The 19,199-nt window shown below is 53.6% G+C and overlaps 1 protein-coding gene and 1 long non-coding RNA gene across 10 annotated transcripts in view; one reads left to right on the forward strand and one right to left on the reverse strand.

Moving 5' to 3' along the window:
- The window catches only part of TRIOBP (TRIO and F-actin binding protein), a 65,447-nt gene that overhangs the window by 22,506 nt on the left and 23,742 nt on the right, over positions 1-19,199 (forward strand). For 6 of the 7 annotated variants that reach the window (XM_082352692.1, XM_082352693.1, XM_082352689.1 and 3 more), the window contains 5 exons: positions 635-3,215; positions 7,285-7,399; positions 8,097-9,230; positions 12,765-12,842; positions 15,009-15,146. In XM_082352692.1, the coding sequence (XP_082208818.1) occupies positions 635-3,215; positions 7,285-7,399; positions 8,097-9,230; positions 12,765-12,842; positions 15,009-15,146 (4,046 nt within the window). The remainder of the gene's footprint in view (positions 1-634; positions 3,216-7,284; positions 7,400-8,096; positions 9,231-12,764; positions 12,843-15,008; positions 15,147-19,199) is intronic. The other variant, XM_082352688.1, reaches the window with a different exon arrangement.
- Positions 11,276-19,183, reverse strand: LOC309610195. 3 transcript variants are annotated; one of them, XR_014233772.1, is made up of 3 exons: positions 19,101-19,183; positions 18,127-18,209; positions 11,276-12,780 (listed from the first exon to the last, which is right to left on the reverse strand). It is a non-coding gene; the product is annotated as an uncharacterized lncRNA (long non-coding RNA). The 3 variants fall into 3 exon arrangements; XR_014233773.1 differs by lacking the exon at positions 11,276-12,780 and adding an exon at positions 12,849-14,635; XR_014233774.1 differs by lacking the exons at positions 11,276-12,780; positions 19,101-19,183 and adding exons at positions 12,849-14,635; positions 18,852-19,077.

The following is a 19,199-nucleotide window of genomic DNA, read 5'->3' on the forward strand; positions in this document are numbered from 1 at the left end:
GGAGGTAGAACAGAAATGAAAATTTGTTGGTAGCTGCTATTTGATCTAGCTCTCCCTCTCTGGGGTCACACAGGCTATTTTCTTTTTCTTTCTTTTTTTTTTTTTTTTAAAGTTTTTTGATATGGACTATTTTTAAAGTCTTTATTGAATTTGTTACAACATTGCTTCTGTTTTATGTTTTGGTTTTTTGGCCGCAAGGCATGTGGGATCTTAGCTCCCCGACCAGGGATTGAACCTGCACCCCCTGCATTGGAAGGCGAAGTCTTAACCACTGGACGGCCAGGGAAGTCCCTCACAGGCTATTTTCAAAACTGCTCTTTACGCGTCTGCCTCTTTTCTGACTTGTTCGTGGACCCCCAGACTATGTGACCTTCCGCTCTAGAGCCCACCCCACTTTGACTGAGTCATCCTGGTTTTCAATTTCAAATTCCTGACCTCAGCTTGAGAGCGGCATCTAAGCCCTCCTCCAATCTGTTGCTCAGAGGGGTGGAGTTGTTTGGTAGGGACAGTGGGTCCTCTAAGGAGACAGTGTGGGGTCTGCCCCAATCATCTGTCCCAGGGGACAAAGAAAGGTAGGCTGTGGGAGCTGCCTAGACCTCTGCCCTTACCTTGAACCTGCCTCTTCTCTCTCTAGGCTCTGGTGGTGGGAACCGAAGCGCCGGACAGCACTGGGCGAAGCTCCGGGGAGAAAGCGGGTACTTCTCCTTGGAGCGGCACCGGTCGGTGCTGACCCCAGCCCCTCCCACGACACCACAGAGCAGTCCTCAAAGTGCCACCCCCCAGGCTTCCTCTCTCCATCGCTCTGCCCAAAGGGACGTTGCCCAGACTGCTTCCACACAACTCGATACCTCCCGAGCCTCCTCTCCCCACCGAATTGCCCAACGGGACACCCCCAGAACCTCGTCCACCCAGCAGGACACCCCCAAGACCTCTTCCACACAGCGGAACACCCCCAGATCATCCTCTCCCTCAAGAGTCGCTCAACGGGACACCCCCAGAACCTCGTCCACCCAGCAGGACACCCCCAAGACCTCTTCCACGCAACAGAACACCCCCAGATCATCCTCTCCCTCGAGAGTCGCCCAACGGGACACCCCCAGAACCTCATCCACCCAACAGGACACCCCCAAGACCTCTTCCACGCAACAGAACACCCCCAGATCATCCTCTCCCTCGAGAGTCGCCCAACGGGACACCCCCAGAACCTCATCCACCCAACAGGACACCCCCAAGACCTCTTCCACGCAACGGAACACCCCCAGATCATCCTCTCCCTCAAGAGTCGCCCAGCGGGACAACCCCAGAACCTCGTCCACCCAGCAGGACACCCCCAGGACCTCTTCCACACAGCGGAACACCCCCAGAGCATCTTCTCCCTCAAGAGTCGCCCAACAGGACACCCCCAGAACCTCGTCCACCCAGCAGGACACCCCCAGGACCTCTTCCACACAGCGGAACACCCCCAGATCATCCTCCCCCTCAAGAGTCGCCCAGCGGGACACCCCCAGAACCTCGTCCACCCAGCAGGACACCCCCAGGACCTCTTCCACACAGCGGAACACCCCCAGATCATCCTCTCCCTCAAGAGTCGCCCAACGGGACACCCCCAGAACCTCGTCCACCCAACGAAATAATCCTCAAGTTTCCTTTCCCCCCAGAGCCACCCAACAAGACAACTCCAGAGCCTCTTCTACCCAACAGGACAGCCCTCAAGCTCCTGTTCCTACTGGTACTCCCCAGTGGGGCAACCCCAGACCTTCTTGTATTCAACAGAACACCCCCAGAACCTCTTCTACCCAAAGGGACAACCCCAAAACCTCTTGTGCCCAATGGGACAATCCCAAATCCTCGTCCTCACGGCGGGAAAACCCCGGAAGCTCCTCCTCTCAGGGCTGCACCCAACGGGACAATCCCGGACCTTCCTCTCCCCATCGTTCCTCTCAGCGGAACAATCCCAGGAATTCCTCTCCCCATCGTACTAACAAAGACATTCCATGGGCCTCCTTTCCCCTCCGGCCAACCCAGGGTGATGGCCCCCGAACCTCTTCCCCATCTCGCTCCAAGCAAAGTGAGGTTCCCTGGGCATCCATTGCCCTCCGGCCAACCCAAAGCGACAGGCCTCAGACCTCATATCCCATCAGATCAGCTCAGCGTGACTCACCCAAGTCCTCCTCCAGCCCCACCCAGCACAACTCACCATCCCGGGCCACTTCCTCCTCCCATTACCCAGGCCACCACAGTGCCTCCCGAACCTCCTCGCCTCTGCACCCTGCTACCCGCGGTGCACTCCAGACCTCTCCGGAGCCCTGCCAGCCTCCCTGCGCTGTGTGCATTGGGCACCGGGATGCCCCTCGAGCCTCCTCGCCTCCTCGCTATTTGCAACATGACCCCTTTCCCTTTTTCCCAGACCCCCACGCATCTGAGAGTGAATCGCCCCACCATGACCCCCCCTATATGCCCCCAGCCGTATGCATTGGACACCGGGATGCCCCTCGGGCTTCCTCACCCCCCCGCCACACCCAATTTGACCCCTTTCCCTTCCTCCCAGAGACGTCAGATGCTGAGGACCAGTCGCCCCAGCATGAGCCTCCTCAGTTCCCCCCACCTGTGTGTATCGGGTACCGCGATGCACCCCGGGCCTCCTCCCCGCCGCGCCAAGCCCCAGAGCCCTCCCTCTTGTTCCAGGATCTCCCCAGGGCCAGCACCGAGAGCCTTGTCCCCTCCACAGACTCTCTGCACGAGCGCCTCCACATGCCCAGCCCTGTATGCATTGGGCACCGCGATGCACCCTCCTTCTCGTCCCCACCCCGCCAGGCCCCCGAGCCCTCCCTCTTCTTCCAGGACCCCACTGGGACTAGTATGGAGAGCCTGGCCCCCTCCACCGACTCTCTGCGTGGCTCCCCAGTGCTGCCCCCTCAAGTGTGCATAGGGCACCGGGATGCCCCTCGAGCCTCCTCCCCACCCCGCCACCCGCCCAGTGACCTAGCGCTCCTGGCACCCTCACCTCCGCCAGGCAGCTCGGGGGGCTCCCGGAGCTCGGCACCCCCGGGTGAGACCAGGCACAACTTGGAGAGGGAGGAATACACCGTGCTGGCCGACCTGCCCCCACCCAGGAGGCTGGCGCAGAGGGAGCCAGGGCCCCAGTGCAGCAACGGGGGCCGCACCCGCAGCCCTGGCCGTGCAGAGGTGGAGCGCCTCTTCGGGCAAGAGCGCAGGTGAGCCCAGGGCTGGGGCAGCCAGGTGGGCTGGGGCGGAGGCTCGGCGGCAGGACAGGTGGAAGGTTCACAGGCTTAGGTTCCAAACCAGGAAAGGGTTTAGACCCCTGCCCTGCCGCTTACTGGCTGTGTGACCTTAGGCAAATCACTTCACCTCTCTGTTTCCACACCTTAGGAGTTGTTTTTGACAATTAAGTGATATTGTGCATAGCCTAGTGGGTAAGAGTGAAGACCAGGGTCAGGCAGGCTGGGTTCAAATCATGGGTCAACGCCATTCGCCAACTGGTGTGATGTGGTAAAGTGATTTAACCTACCTGAGCCTCAGTTTCCTCATCTGTAAAATTAGAACATTAGTACATTAATTTAAATGAGGTTAAATTCTCAAACCCTTTGTTTGATCCAGAGTCACAGGTTTATTTATTTATTTATTTTTTACACCTTATGTGAGGGGGAAGAAAGTGTCTCAGATTTTTTTCTGCCTTAAAGGAGAAAACTCACGGGTCCCATGCATTTCAGAAAACAGAGATGTCAATTTAAAACGTATGGCCAGAGCCACATATTTTAAATAAGAGAACCCACAGGATGACAGACTTTTTTTAGAGGTTAAATGTTCCTTTCCTGGGACACAGCAACAACACCTGAAGTTCAGGAATCCCACAAGTCTCCTTGGTCAGTGGCTCCATTCATGCGGGTGTTTACAACCCAGCAGAACGTCTGCTTTTCCCCAGTCTTGGGGAGGAGAAATGTTTCCTCCAGATCAGGCTGAGATTTCTTTCTCCAGCAGTTCCAGCCTCAGAGTCTTTAAGGATCAGGGCTGAAATTCCATTCGTTAAGTTCAAGAGAACAAAAAAACATAGGTCTGAAAGTCTCAAAACTTTCAGTGTAGAATTCAATATAGCATATTTACCGAGGCTGAGGTGTACAACCATCACCACAACCTAATTTTAGAACATTTCCATCACCCTAAGGAGTGGGTAATATCTTGCATCCACAATTCCTCTCTTTGTTGTCCCTTAGACAACATTTTTTCTTAGATTTGAATCTGCATGAGAAACCTTATCTCTTATTCTTCAAATTCCTTTTCCAGTCAGTTTTATCCATTTAAAACCCAGGCGACAACCTTTGTGGTCTCCAGCGTTAGTGTAATTCTTTCTTTGGCCTCTTAAAAAAAAAAAAACTTTCATTTTTTTAGAGCAGTTTTTGGTTCACAACAAAATTGAGCAGGAAGTACAGAGATTTCCCATATACGCCCTGCTCCTACACGTGCACAGCTACCCCACTATCAACATCCCCCGCCAGAGTGGTCCACTTGTTACAATCCATAAACTTACACTGACACATTATCATCCAAAGTCCATAATTCACATTAGGGTTCACTCTTGGTGATGTACAGTCTGAGTTCAGACAAATGTATAATGACGTGTGTCTACCATCAGAGTATCACACAGAATAGTCTCACTACCCTGAAAACCCCCTTTGTCTTTGGCCTTTTATGATGACTATTTTTGGTCTGATGTCAATTTGCATACCTTTGACTTTACCTGATGACTCAGCAGGGTCTTTGAACCAAAGTTGAATTTTCTTTCCTTCTTTTTTTTTTTCTTACCATGATTAACTTTTAGAGAGATAAAGCGTGTATAGTAGAAGTCTGGAATATTTATGCTTTTATTAATCATTTAATTGTTTTTACACAGATACTTCTATTCATTTTATTTTGCTCTCTTCGAAGTAGATTTACCTTTTTTTAAAGCTTTATTGAGGTATGATTGATATATAAAAATTGCATATTTAGCATATATATTTTGGTGAAGTAGATTATTTACTTTTAACCAAGGTTTTACGACTCTACTGAGTAATTAAAATTTTCCCTCTTGTATGGCCTTTTTTCCAAGTAGAAAACCATTCGTCCTCTGAAGATAAAATTTCAAAACCTATTTCAATATCTCTAAGGGACAGGCTGAAATTTATGAGTGGGTGGCTATAGAGCTGTACTCTTATTTTTTCCCATTCATTCATTCAACATGTATTTATTGAGCATCTACTCTGTTCAAGCATTGTTCTAACTGAGGCCGGAAATTTTTTCTTAAAGGGCTATCACATTAAAGCATTAGGAATTTTGCCTTGATATCTTCATTCCTGCCCTCTTGATGCCTTTGGAATTTCTTGTCTTAGAATCATATAAGCATTTCCTAGTATCTTGAATTCAAAACAGAGCCTTCATGGAATTTGCCTGACTTGACGGCCGTTGTCCTTTAATACCCCCTGGAGGTGGAAGAGCCCATCCGAGCTTCTTTGTCATCCTTGGTGCAGCCACACCAACCCTCAGGAACAGGTGGCCCGAGGAAATACTGTTGCTTCAGCATCAGGAGGCTGGGTCTCTGTCGAAGTCTCAGGATTTTTTTGAGTCCTTCTCCCCCCTCTCTCCATTCCACATGGGGGGAACCTTCTCAGAAGGAATGCTCATTGAACAAGCTGGAGTTTATATGGAAAATGCATTCATTCAGAAGAGAACGCATGTTTGCCTCGCCACCCTGCACAGAGTACTTTCTGCCATTATCCGCCCCACCTAGTCAACGTTGGGGTTTTTGCTTCGCAGAGGCCCCTACACCCCGGTTCTGACGGAAATTCACTCTAAGGCATCAGATCTCACAGAGCAGGGAAACTCTCTCGCTTCAAATTGGATTAAAAATTGAACCTGATCAGGCAGCCGTCAAACTTAGAAACACTTACTCCAGAGCAGGGAACTTTGGTTTCCTGTGAGTCCAATGCTAAGAATGGCTAAAAAATCTAATTAGTTTATGGATCTGATTCCAATAACATTGGCAAAAGCCATAAGACAAGAACAAAGCCCAAGCCCTTAATTGTTTCACTTTCTAAAGCCTCTGTAGAGTTTCAGCCTAGTCCCCAAGCTGGAGACAGACTGCAGGGTATGGGTCCTGGCTCAGACCTGAGTAGAGATTCTTCTTCCTGTTTCACTGGCTGGGTCAAGGTCAGCACCTGGTCATCTTTCCCAGGCTTCTGGTTTGATTCAGCCACCAGAGACACAGCTCCATTTGTCAATTTAGATGAAGTCTGACTCTCAAACCCTCTTGCAATAAATATCCTAAATATCCAGTGGAGTGGTTAGGTCTTTTGTTTTGACCACCTTACACAGGGGAGGGGAGAGATATACCCAGATTCTGTTTGATGTTCCTACATTTCAACAGAGATGTCACGTTAAATATTAATAGCCATGGCTAAAAATTATTAAGCAAGACAACTAGCTGGAACTAGGGACTTTCTACAGCTTAGAGCTTGTCTTCGTCAGACGTGGCAACAATGCCTGAAGTCTGGGTGTCTTAGAAATGACATTTGCATGGACGGTTTTATGTTGGCCTTTCTGGAGTTGTGGGGAAAAGAGGATGTTTCTTCCTTCTGATCTTGCTAAGAGCTCTTTAACCAACAGCTAGATGGCTGCAGCTAGTACTGAGGGGAAAAACAGGTTGGCCTGGGAAGTCCAAAATTTACCATATGGACAGAAGATGGGCAGAAAGAATGGAATATGGGGGCATATGACATTCTGCATCTCCTGTCTCCACCTCATGGATTGCAGGAGTTGAAATGAGATAGTACAAGTGCCTGGGACACAGGAAGTGCTCCATAAATGTTTGCCATTATGATCATGCATGCACACTGCCTGGGACACAGTAGGTGCTCAATAAATCTTAATTCCCACAAGGACCAGTCTAGCCTTTGTCTGAGGGTGAACTGTGGGCTGCCAGTGGGGTGGCGGCCAGGCAGTCAAGGCCAAGGCTGAGCTCCCCGACCTTTGCCCACCCCTTTTCTCATTTCATCTTCACAACAGCCCCATGAGGCAGATAGAATAGGGCAGTGTCGACTATCCCCATTTTGCAGAAGGGGAAACTGAGGCCCTGAAAGGATCCTCCCTCACTTAAGGCCCTTCAACGAGCTTGTGGTGGGTCCCTGGATCTGCTACATCTCTTCCACTGGGGGTGGGAGTAGAGGAGCTGGGGTGCCGGGAGTGGGACAGTCCCAAGGGCCCTCAGAGGGGCGGTGCGTTTGCTCATAGGAAGTCCGAGGCACCGGGGGCCTTCCAGACCCGGGATGAGGGGCGGTTGCGGCGGCCCAGCCAAGTTCAGAGCCAACCTCTCCGAAGACAGTCCAGCCCTGCCCTCAGCAGGGAGGTGAGCACTGCCAGCCTGCCTGGGGCCCCTGCACCCCCAAGGGGTGAGCCACAGCTTCTCCCCTCCCCCAGGTGCTGGGCGGGGGTCCTGAGAAGGGAGGTTCTTTACAAAAGGGTCAGAGTCCCAATCATGGGCGTCCAGCTCCTCCCTCTCCCAAAGAGCCAGCAAAACTGAGACAGACCCCAATCAGTCCATCTTGAAGATGGCCCTTCCATGCTGTCCCCGTCCTTCATTAGGCACTTGCCATCTTGAGAAGTTTTCAGGGAAAACCTCCCCATACAGTCAGTCCAGCTCTAAGGGCTGTCTCTTCCAGGGTGGGGATTGGTATTTTTAAAGAAACTCTTAGATGGCAGGGCCCAACCCAGTGAATGGAGTATTGGTGGTGGAAATTCCGGCACCTGATAGCCCAGGTTGGAATCAATATCTTGGGGGGGAGGGGGAAGTCCGGAAAGTGAGCAGCTGTTTGCAGATCTTTTTCTGGAACTGAGGAAGGTGGGTGAGAGGGAAGGGCTGACACCCCCAGGGAGGGAAGCCAGAGACCCTAGGTACTTTTTGACCTGCTTTAATCCAGCCTGCTGTGAGGACAGAGCTTGCAACTCCCTGAAGCCTGGCTAAGACCCCAGTTTGCTGTCCTCCTAGACAGACACCACCCAGTCAAGGTCCTGGAGCCTCACCCGCCCCCTCACCTCATCCTCAGGTAACCAAGCCCCTCGCGAAGCAGGCAGAACCGGCCCGGCGGAGCAGAGCAGAGCCCCCTCATCCCAGGAGCCCCGAGAGGCGGCCTGAGGGGGAACGGCGGCTCCAGGGGTCCTCGCCGCCCCCGAGGACGTCAGCCAGGACTCCTGAGAGGGAGCAGCGGACAGAGAGACCTCTGGAAAGTGGCCGGGCGGGCCCAAGACAGCCTCTGGGAGGGTGGCGGAGTCAGGAGGAGCCGCTAGGATCCGGGGACCCACACAGACACCTGGAGAGAGGCTGGGGCAGGCAGGAGGAGGGCCCAGGCCCGGGGGGCTGGCTAGGACTTGGGGGGCCCAGCCGGGGGGCTGCCAGAGCCCTAGAGGAAACATGGAGGGGCCCTCCCAGGGAGTCTGAGGAGAGCTGGAAGCTGCTGGGCGGCCCCCCCTGCCACAGGGGGCAGTCAGAGGCCTGGGAGGAACCCCCCAGGGGTGGGCCATGGGAGCCCCCTGACAGGCCAGCTCAGCGGGGCTGGGGCAGCCTGCAGGAGCTGTCTAGTCCTCACCAGCCTTTGAGGCCCCCAGAGAACTCCAGGGCAGGCCCAGGAGAGTTCTCGAAACCCCGGAGGCCTGAGACACCCCCCGCCATGGGCTGGGGGGCTGAGGGAGCCTGTCCACACCTGCACGGCCCTGAGAGGCAAGCCGAGCCTGACTGGAGGGACCTGGTGGGCCTGCTCGGGGCACCCAGAGAGGGGGCCTGGACCCACTCGGAGGAGCCGACGCTCGCCTCCGCTCTTCCGAGGCTGGACTGGGAAGGCCTCCTGGAGCTCCTGCAGGTCCAGCTGCCCCGCCGGGACTCGGCCGGACACTGGGGTGGCCCGGGCACAATTTCCCCAGGCACGACGGGTACGCTGGAGCTGGAGCCAGAGCGACACACCCAGTCTGAAGGAGGGGCAGGAGCTACCCTAGTCAACGGATACAGCCCTGGGCAGTGGCCCCAGAGCTCCGCCCAGCCGCCCAGCCCTGCCGGCATCTCCACCCAGTGGCCAAAGACCAAAGTGACAAGTGGACCAGAGACCTCAACTATGGCTGGTCTGGAGGAGACAGGCCAGCTGAGGGGCAGGAGCCCTGCAGAGGGCCCCAGCTCGCTACAATGGGAGGTAAGTCAGTCTCACTTCCGAGGGGCAGCCTGAAAGTCAGTCCCACCCCACACAAGTGTCCCGAAAGGCCTCCCCTCAGCTCCTGCACACAATCCTCCCTCCCGACCAAAAGCTTTCCCTAGCACAAACTGCACAGTGATAATGAGAGCACTTTTTTTGAGCACTTACTGTGTGCTAAGCCTTGGTCTGAATGTTTTATGGTATTTTCCTCATTTAATCTCCACAGCAGTCTGATGAAAAAGGCACTATTTATTTACAGACAAGAAAACTGAGACACAGGTTAAGCCACTCACCCAAGATCACACAGCTAGTCAGGGCCAGGGTAGGGGTGGACCCCAGGTCTACTCTGTGCAGATCACCCTGAGGCCTCAAGCAAGATGCACTGGCCAGGGCCTTCTCCCCTCCTGGCCCTACAATACTTGGTTTGTGTTGCCTCTGGTGGCTTCTACCTGGCCCTGTCTGGGACTGCAGCCAACGTGGTCGTGTCCCCTCCCCACTGTTGTATTCCAAGTTCCTTAAAGTCCAGGAGTGAAGCTTGACAGCTTCACTTGCCTTTCTCTGGCCCATACAGCTCCTCTCAGGCACAGAGAGGGGTTGCATAAATGCTCACTGGGCTGAGCTGGCTGCTGAGACAGCTGCTTAAATGGGGGCCTATATGTAAGGTAGGCCCAGTGCCGGGCACATAGTAGGTGCTCACCAAATCCCTTCCTGTCTCTTTGGCCCAGGGGCAGGGTCACTGAGTCAGTGGTGCTCTGGTGCCGCCCAGAGCATTTATCTGAAGATGGTCGGTGGCAAGGGTCCTGGAGGCCAGAACCCTGCAACCTGGCCTCAGCTCACCAGGAATGCAGCAGGTGGTTTTGGACACCCAGACTCTCTTGGTCCTGGTCTTCCTCTGTAAAACGGGACCAACTACTTCCCTGACAGGCACCACTGGGGCGATGCGGCGGCTCCTGCCCATTCATCCAAACCCTCCTCATCTCCACAATGTGCAGCCCAGTACTGCCTCCCCCACGGATGACAGGGGAGGGCTTATGGTGTGCCGGGCCCTGGCCTTGGGGCTTCGCACGCTTTGCCACATGTGCCTCAGCTAGATACGAGGCCCAGACTCATTCAGCATTTGCTGGGGGTCACACATGTATAAGTCGAGAGAAATGAGATCAAAGTATTGACTCCAAAGCCCGAGTTTTTACTTTTTAAAATTTTATTGAAGTATAGTTGATTTACAATGTTGTGTTAATTTCTGCTGTACAGCAAAATGACTCAGCTATACATATATATACTTTTTCATATTCTTTTCCATTATGGTTTATCATAGGATATTGAATATACTTCCCTGTGCTATACAGTAGGACCTTGTTGCTTATGCATCCTATATATATGAGTTTGCATCTGCTAATCCCAAACTCTCAATCCTTCCCTCCCCACCTCCGTTTCCCCTTGGCAACCACAAGTCATGAATGTAAGTCTGTTTCTGTTATGTAGATATGTTCATTTGTGTCATATTTTAGATTCCACATATAAGTGACATCATATGGTATTTGTCTTTCTGACTTACTTCGTTTTGTATGATAATCTCTAGGTCCATCCATGTTGCTGCAAATGGCATTATTTCATTCTTTTTTGTGGCTGAATAGTATTCCTGTGTGTGTGTGTGTGTGTACACCACATCGTGTATATACACCACATCTTTTTTATCCATTCATCTGTTGATGGACATTTAGGTTGTTTCCATGTCTTGGAAAAGCCCAAGCTTTTAACCACTATTTTGTGGAGCCTCTGAGCCCATGGAAGGACTAGGGAGCCCCCTTCCCTGCATTTCCCTGAGGCTGCTCTCGATTTCTCCCCTGATCAACTCAATGCACAGACACCAGAGACGCAGGGATGAGCCAGCTTGGTCCTGCCCTCAGGACCAAGAGGGGACTTGGGGCCCCACGTGAGAGGTTGCTATCAGGCTTGTTGGGCAGGCAGGTGGACCACCACAGGCAGCTCAAGGAGAAGATGCTGCGTCCCAGCGGATGCTGGGATGCTGCAGGCTGGTCTGGTCAAAAGAGAAGAGGGAGGAAAGAGAGATTCTCTAGCTAGAGTTACTCCATGGTGAGGCTCAGGGGTCCCTGGGAGGTTAGGAGATGGTGACTGGGGAGGGGCAGGAGCACCAGGTGCTTCAGGCCATTTCACAGATGACACAGCAGAGGTATTCACCAGGTCCTGCTGGGGCTCCAGCTGGTCACCTCTAGGAAATCTTTGGCATGGCATTCAAGGCCTCCTGGCCTTCCTTCCACCCCAGATTTGCCCTCTAGCTGTGCTAAGCTGGCTGCAGAGCTCTGTGAGCACATCTCCCTGCCCTTGTGCCTGCTGTTTCTGGCCTAGGAAGCTCTTCCTTTCCCTCTTCACTCACCAAACATCTGTTCATTGTTTGAGTCTTAGATCAGCTGCCCTGTTCTGAGACGCCTTCCCTGAATACTCACGCCACCCCTGGATTCGTGATGTTTCCCTTCCGGGCTTGGTAGTTCTTCTACTCTTCATCTGGTCACACTCAGTTGTCATTTTCCCTTAAAAAACATGAGCTCCATGCGGGCAGGAGCTGCACCCACTTTATCTCTGTACCTCTGGCCCATGGCCCAGGGTCTCACACAAAGGAGATGAGCTCAGTGGCTGGTTGATCAGTGAATACATGGATGCTTGAGGGCTTGCAAGAAACAGACGGAGGGTGGGTAGGTCCGTGGGTAGTTGATGGATGAATGATGGATGTCAGATGTGTGAACGGGTGATGGATAGATGATATATGTTGGACAAATGAGAAACAGATGTTGGATGGATGACAGATGGGTGGATGGATGAATGGATAGACGGGTGATGAATGGAACAGATGATGGGTGCTGGATAGATAGATGTTGCATGGATGGGTAAATGTGGAATATGGATGATGGATGGTGAATGAATGTTGGAAGGATGGGTAGATGGATGAATGGATGTTGGATGGATTGAGGAAGGATACGTGGACACAGTTTTTTTTTTAATTAATTTATTTTTGGCTGCGTTGGGTCTTCGTTGCTGTGTGCGGGCTTTCTCTAGTTGCGGTGAGTGGGGGCTACTCTTTGTGGCGGTGCACGGGCTTCTCATTGCGGTGGCTTCTCTTGTTGCAGAGCACGGGCTGTAGGCACGCGGGCTCAGTAGTTGTGGCTCATGGGCTTAGTTGCTCCACGGCATGTGGGATCTTCCCGGACCAGGGATCGAACCCATGTCCCCTGCATTGGCAGGCGGATTCTTAACCACTGCACCACCAGGGAAGTGCCGTGGATATGGGATGGATGAATAGATGCTGAATAAATTGAGGATGGATGTATTGGGATAATGGATGTTGGCTAGATGAGTGGGTGGATGACATAGGATGGATTCTGGATGGTTGGATGGATACATGGGTCTATTGATGTTGGATTCTAGATGGATGTTAGATGGATGGATGATGAATGGATGCATAAGAAGTTGGGACCTGGGGAATAATCTGACCTAAGCTGTGTTCTTTCTTACCTCCAGTTCCAATCAAAGGAGCCTGAGGAGTCAGAAGGAAGCAGAGGCCAAGACTCACTGACTGACCAGAAGCAGGCAGACTCGGTAGCTGGGTCATGGGTGTGGGCACAGAGGGAGGGGAAGGGAAGGGAAATCAGGTTGGAGGTGGGCTGAGGTCCTCAGATCAGCTCTGGGGTCATCCAGAGCAAGGCTGGCTCTGCCATGGGGACATCAAGAAGAGGGGCTCTAGATGAGCTGGCAGCAGGGCCACCTCATCTGGGTGGGTGGACAGTCCTAGGGTCAGAAACCTAGGGCTCTGCTTTCAACTTGCTAGGATGCGCTGAGAAGGTCGCTGCCCTTCCCTGGGCAAATGGCAGTTTGGCCCTGATGGTCTCTGAAGGCAAGGTCCTCCTGATTCTGGAGGGTTGGCCAGGCTGGGAGAAAGGGTAGAGCTTCCAGGAGCTGGAGCCAGAGAAGCACTGAAGAGGGCCGAGGAGGTACAGAAGTCAGCGGGGCCTGGAGGAGCTCCAGGGTCCTGGGGCGGGAGAGATGTGTGCAAGGGGTGGGACCCGCCGAGGCCGCTCTGAGGCCTGGCTGCAGCTGGAGCACAAGCTCTGCCCCGCCCCTCCCCACAGACCTGCCAAACAGACTGTTCTCATCACCCGCAGCCTCCAGAGAGGTGAGGTCAGAGCTGAGGGCCTGGGGCAGCGGGAGGCGAGAAGAACACCAGGCTGTTTGAGGCTGTGCTTTTCTAATCCTGCTGTTGTTCTGCTGTTCCCCATGCCGCCTCCTGAGAAGCCGGGTGTGACGGGGGGCGGGGGGCGGGGGGTGTGTGTCTGTCTGGCAGTCTGGAGCCCCCAAGTCTGGCCCTGCCGCTAGTCAGAGCTGGGGGGATTCTGCCCAACCCATGACTGTGCAGATGAGGAAAGGAGGGGTAGGCAGTCATCTCAGATCACACAGCCGATCGGTGGTTGGGCTCATATTAGGACCCAGGGCTCAGGACCACCTACCCAGCGCTCTCTCTGCTACCCCCAACGCCGCTTCCTGGCTCTGCCCTGATTGCCTGCATGGCCTCGCATAGTAGAAGCAGCATTCTAACTGCTTGGTGGGCCAGTCTTCCCATCTGTGAAATGGGAGGGGACGGGGACTGGTCACTAAAAGCACTTCCAGCTCTCACAGGGACTCCGGGAACTTTGCTCTTCCTCTTTCTGGATTATTTCTTCATACTTCCTGGGGCTAGAGTTTTGTGAACAAAGAGGAAATAGCAATACAGGGGTCCCCCTCTAGTCTCCATGAAATGGGCCTGCCCCAGCAACCCAGAAAACCTCTCAATCCACCCCCAGGAAGCCTGGACTGGACAGAATTGATAACTGCCTCATTCATTCATTCACATACCCTTCATGAGCACCTTCTGTATGCCTGGGTGTGGGCCAGAGGCAAAATGAAGCGCCAGCATGAAGCCCACGGTCTAGTGGTCAGGGCTGTGATGGCGATGTGGTGCAGGGAGGGGGCAGTCCTTCCCCCCAAAGCCCCCTGGATCTGTGCTTTGATGCTTCATGTCCCACGTCCAGAGAATCTCTGGATTCTGAAGAGTTGGGACACCTGGGCTCTGCCCTGCCTCTGCCAGTAACTTGCTCTGTGACTTTGGGCAAATGCCTCTGCTTCACTGGGGCCTCAGTTTCCCCAACAAGGATGACTCCAAAGAGGGTGCACTGGGGACTCTGCCGGGCGTGTGGCTGTAGAGGTCTGTGACTCATTCCTTTCACAAAGGTGAGGAGAGTAGGCAGATGGGGGACTCAGGATTAGGGGGCCCTTGAGTGACCCCTTGGCTCCAGAGGGTTGTTGCCCTGGGGAAGAGGAGCCCAGAGTTTCTCCATCTTTAGATATTTCAAGAGGAGCTGGAAATATGTAGTTATGTGTTAAACCACTTGATTATTTAACACTGGAACCTAATGCAAAATAATCTGAAAACCTTATTCGGGCTGAATACACATCTGTGGTCCGCACTCCCCTCCCGCGGGCCACCTGGGGTCTGACCTGAGGGTGGAGAAGTGCACATCCCCAAGGGCGCTGAGCCCCAGGAGCCCTGTCAACCAACACCACGCGGTGTGAACACGTGGCAGTCCACCTCGGCAGTTCTGGGAGAGGAGAAAGATGGCAACCCTGGGCCTTTGAGGTGGGCATGGCAGCATGGGCAGGGGAGGCTGTCGTCAGGGACACCCCCATCCCACCAAAGGGACATGGGGGCCAACACTGGACCCTGTTTGACAGGCAGACAAGAGGCCAGCGGAGGGCAAGGCTGGGAGCCCACTCAAGGGCCGACTGGTGACCTCATGGCGGATGCCCGGGGACCGTCCCACGCTGTTCAATCCGTTCCTGCTGTCTCTGGGGGTCCTCAGGTGGCAAAGGGTAGGCTGGCTCCAGTGGGGTGGGGGTGGGGAGAGGGTGGGGAGAGTGGGGGAGGGGAGGGAGGAGGCTGGTGTCAGTCAAAGAAGAGCCAGTAGGGGCTGAGAGGGAAAGATGTGGAGGCCCCAAGTGAGGAAGGAGAGCTGGAAGCAGAGCCCAGAGCTTCCGTGGTCTCTGCAGCGAGGGGGACGTCCCACCTGCAGGACCAGGCTGGGGCTGTTTTCAGCTTTCAGGGTGAGGGGTGATGGAATAATCCACCCAGCTGAAAGCTCCCGATCAGCAAATAGGCCAAGGGGAGCCAGGCTGGGGGCAAGGGTGAGAGGGAGGGAGGGCCTGCGAGGGGCTCTGGGATTGCAAAGTGTGTCTCAGACCTGGGTCTGAGCCAGTTGCACAAACATCTGGCATTACGTAACCCATTCCCTGCCCAGAGAGGGCTATAAACACTCAGGCCTCTGGTTCATGGTTTTCTCAAGGGCGGGGAGGGGAGGCAGCTGTGACTTGTGCTCTCCTGCCCCCTTCACGGTGGGAGGGAGGAGGCCTGGCCATCTCCAGGAGCCACAGCCTGGCTCATGGGGTCTCTTCTCTCAGTGACAGGCTGACTCTCATACTCTCATCGGCTTGGGGTCTAGCTCTAGGCTGAGAGCCCGTACACCCATTCTACAGATGAAGGGACCAGCACTCAGAGAGGTGAGGTAGACTTGCCCGAGGTCACACAGCTATGGTTTAGAGCAGCGTTCGCCAACCTTTTTGGCACCAGGGATCGGTTTTGTGGAAGACAATTTTTCCGTGGACAGGCGGTGTGGGGGGATGGTTCAGGCGGTAATGCAGGCGATGGGGAGCGATGGGGAGCAATGGGGAGCAATGGGGAGCGATGGGGAGCGATGGGGAGCGGCAGATGGAGCTCCGCTCGCTCGCCCGCCACCCACCTCTTTCTGTGCAGCCCAGTTCCTAACAGGCCAAGGACCGGTACCAGTCCACAGCCTGGGGGTTGGGGGACCCCTGGTTTAGAGGAACTGGCCTCTTCCTGATTTTCCTCATTCCTAGATGAGAGAATGGCAGCAGCCAAACTCACCAAGCCTCAGTTGCCACATCTGTCTAATGGGGAAAAAAAAAACCTATGGAGATGATCAGGGCTGCAGGGAAGGCTCAGGGAAATCAGAATGCACAGAGGTGTGATGGGGTGGGGTACGGGGTGGGAGGGGCGTCCAACACTAGCTTCTCCATACACTTCTTAATTTCCTCGCTGCTGCTCTCTGGGGGTTAAGGCACAAGGGTAAACAGGCAAACGTGGTTATCTGGGCAGAGTGGTATCTTCAAGCCATGGGCGGGAATTACCTTATCAACCTAACTAAAGGTCACTAACACACAGCAGTTCCGGCAGGAGGGGGCAGGTAAGTTTTTGGCTGGAGAGAAGGGGGAGAGAAATGGGGAAATGGACTCTGGGATGATGATGATGGTGATGATAGCCAGCATTTATTGTGCACCTACTATGTGCTCAGCTCTGTGTTCAGTGCATGGCACATCTAATTGCATTGAATCCTCACCACTAGGCATACTAGGTACGGTTCATATTGTCCATTTCATAGATGAGGGAATGAAACTCACTTGTTCCAGGTCACACAATGGGGGAGAGCTAAGATTTGAACCCTGCTCTGGCCGACTTCAGAGCCCACCCCCCCACCTCTGTGCATCCGTATCTCCCTGAGTCCTCCTTGCAGCCCTGAGAGTCTCTGCAGATTTTCTCCACTGGACAGATGTGGCAACTGAGGCTCAATGAATTTGCAGCTATTCTCTCACCTGGGAATGAGGAAAATCAGGAGCTGAGAGATGGAACTGCTAGTGGAGCCACCCAGACAGTTACTTAAAGCAGCTTCACACATCTCTTGGGCTGGACAGTGAAATTAGTCCAAGGTCAAGAGCTAGGAAGCCTGGGCTTGAGTTCTGTCTCTGCTCCTAACTTGTGTGACTTTGGGCCATTGTCTCCCTTCTCTGAGCCTCACATTGTTATCTTCAATAGAGTAACGCTTTGAGACTGGATAACCCCAGGGTTTGGTGGCTCTGTTTAATAAGTCGCTCCTGGGTCCCTGAAGCTGTGCCATCTCTGTCTTACCAGGGCAAGTTGCAATAAGGCAGTCATTCCTTCATTTGTGCATTCATTCACTCGACCGATGTTTACTAAGGACCTAATGTGGGCTGAGGCCCTAGGCTTACCATGATATACACAAAAACCACTCTGTTCCTGCCCACAAGGAGCTCACGGTTTGTGAGGACACTGACATATAACTGATTAGAACACTGTGTGGTCATCACTTGAGTTGGGGAGTGTACAGATGCAGGGAGCTCTAGGCAGGGAGTTCACACAGGCAGCCCTGGGAAAGGAGATTCTAAGTCTGTGCTGGGGGCACTCTGGCTTCCTTTGGACTGAGACTTGAAGGGTAAGGAGGAATTTTCCAGGCAAACAAACATGTGGAGGGAGGGAAGGGAGAGAGTGAGTGTGTGTGTGTTGGGGCATAAGAGGACAGGAGGGCAAGTGTTCCAGGCATGGCACAGAACAACATGTGCAGTTACGGAGGTACAGAGGACCTGGCTTATTCTGGGATTTCCCAGCATTGTGTAGCCCTAGCACGTGAAATGTGTGTGTCTAATGATAGAGGACAGCAGGCAGGGGCCAGATGATAATGGACATGACTGCGGGCACAGGGATGTGGCTATCAGCAGTGGAGAAGCGGTGAAGAACTTTGAGCAGGGGAGTGTTCTCATCTCTGTGTTGAGGGTACTAGAAGGGAGTCCCAGAGGCCAGGAAACCAGCGAGGAGGCTGGTACTGCCAGGTGTCCACGCCACTGCGGTAGGGCATTGGTGGTAGCTGAGGTGTTCTGTTTGTCCACGCACTCTCCCAAGGACCAAATGCCTGAGTGAGGTACAGGGTAGGGTGGGAACACTCAGCACAGGGATGCCAGAAGGCCAGTGTCTAGGAGGACTTACCCTTGGTCTCATTCCTCAGGGTGGAGGAGAGAATTCCAACGGGAAATGCTGGGAAAACTTCAGCTCCCTGGGCCTCTGTTTATCTGTGAAATGGGGATAGTGATTATAATCATGACAACAAAGATTTTCAAACCCCAAACTGAGATGGCAGAATCATTGAAGTGGTAATTATTCCAAGCTCCCCTGTGCCCCTACCTAAGGAGAGCTAACTAGGGATAAAGGGGTTGTTCTAGGTGCTTTACTTAAATTAACACTTAATCCTTACAGTAGCCTGTGAGATAACAGCATTATCCCATTTTACAGAGGATGAAGTTGAGGCACAGAGAGGTTAAGGACCTTGCTTAAGGTAACACAGGGTTTAAATCACAATGCCCCATAAGCCACCTCATGCATTTACCAACAAATTCCACCACAGTACCTCCTCAGCTGCGGGCTTAGAGGAGCTTCTGCAGGGCAAAAGTACTCTTACAAACCACCAAGTGTTCTGGGAAAGTGAGAAACGGGTATAGCCCACACCCAAGAACCCAAAATGAGGTTCTTAAGGCGAGAAAGACCCCCGGTGAGGAAGGCACGTTTAGGGAAGGCCCTACCCATTCCAGAACTCACTTTGTGCTTAGATTACTTGCTAGGAATCCCGTCTCTTCTTACTGTGTGACCCTGGGCAAGTTGGCTCACCTCTCTGAGCCTCCGTTTTCTCATTAGTAAAATGGGGACAAGGATATCACCTGTCGGGTTTGTGGTAAGGATGAAAGTCCATTACATGGGTAACGAGCGGGGCTTGGTGTGTGGGACCCGCTGAATTGGTAGTAATGGGTGCTTTGCCCATGTCACCATCAAACCGAGGCGCCGAGGCCTAATGGACCCATCGCTCGGTCCGGCGGTTGGCGTGGGTCGGGAGCCGTTGCTGGACGACGAGGGTGCCACACCCGGCTGCCCCCACCCCGCACTCCCTAGCCGTGGCCCGACGGAGTCACCTGCACGCTAGGCCCTTCCTTCCTCCCAGCTTGCCCGCCGTCAGAGCTCGGCCCGCCCTCACTTCCCTCCGCCCCCATCCGCCCGCCCGGACTGCCCCA

Source organism: Balaenoptera borealis, assembly GCF_965194805.1.
Source record: "Balaenoptera borealis genome assembly, chromosome: 13".
In the NCBI taxonomy this organism is placed as follows: Eukaryota; Metazoa; Chordata; class Mammalia; order Artiodactyla; family Balaenopteridae; genus Balaenoptera; species Balaenoptera borealis.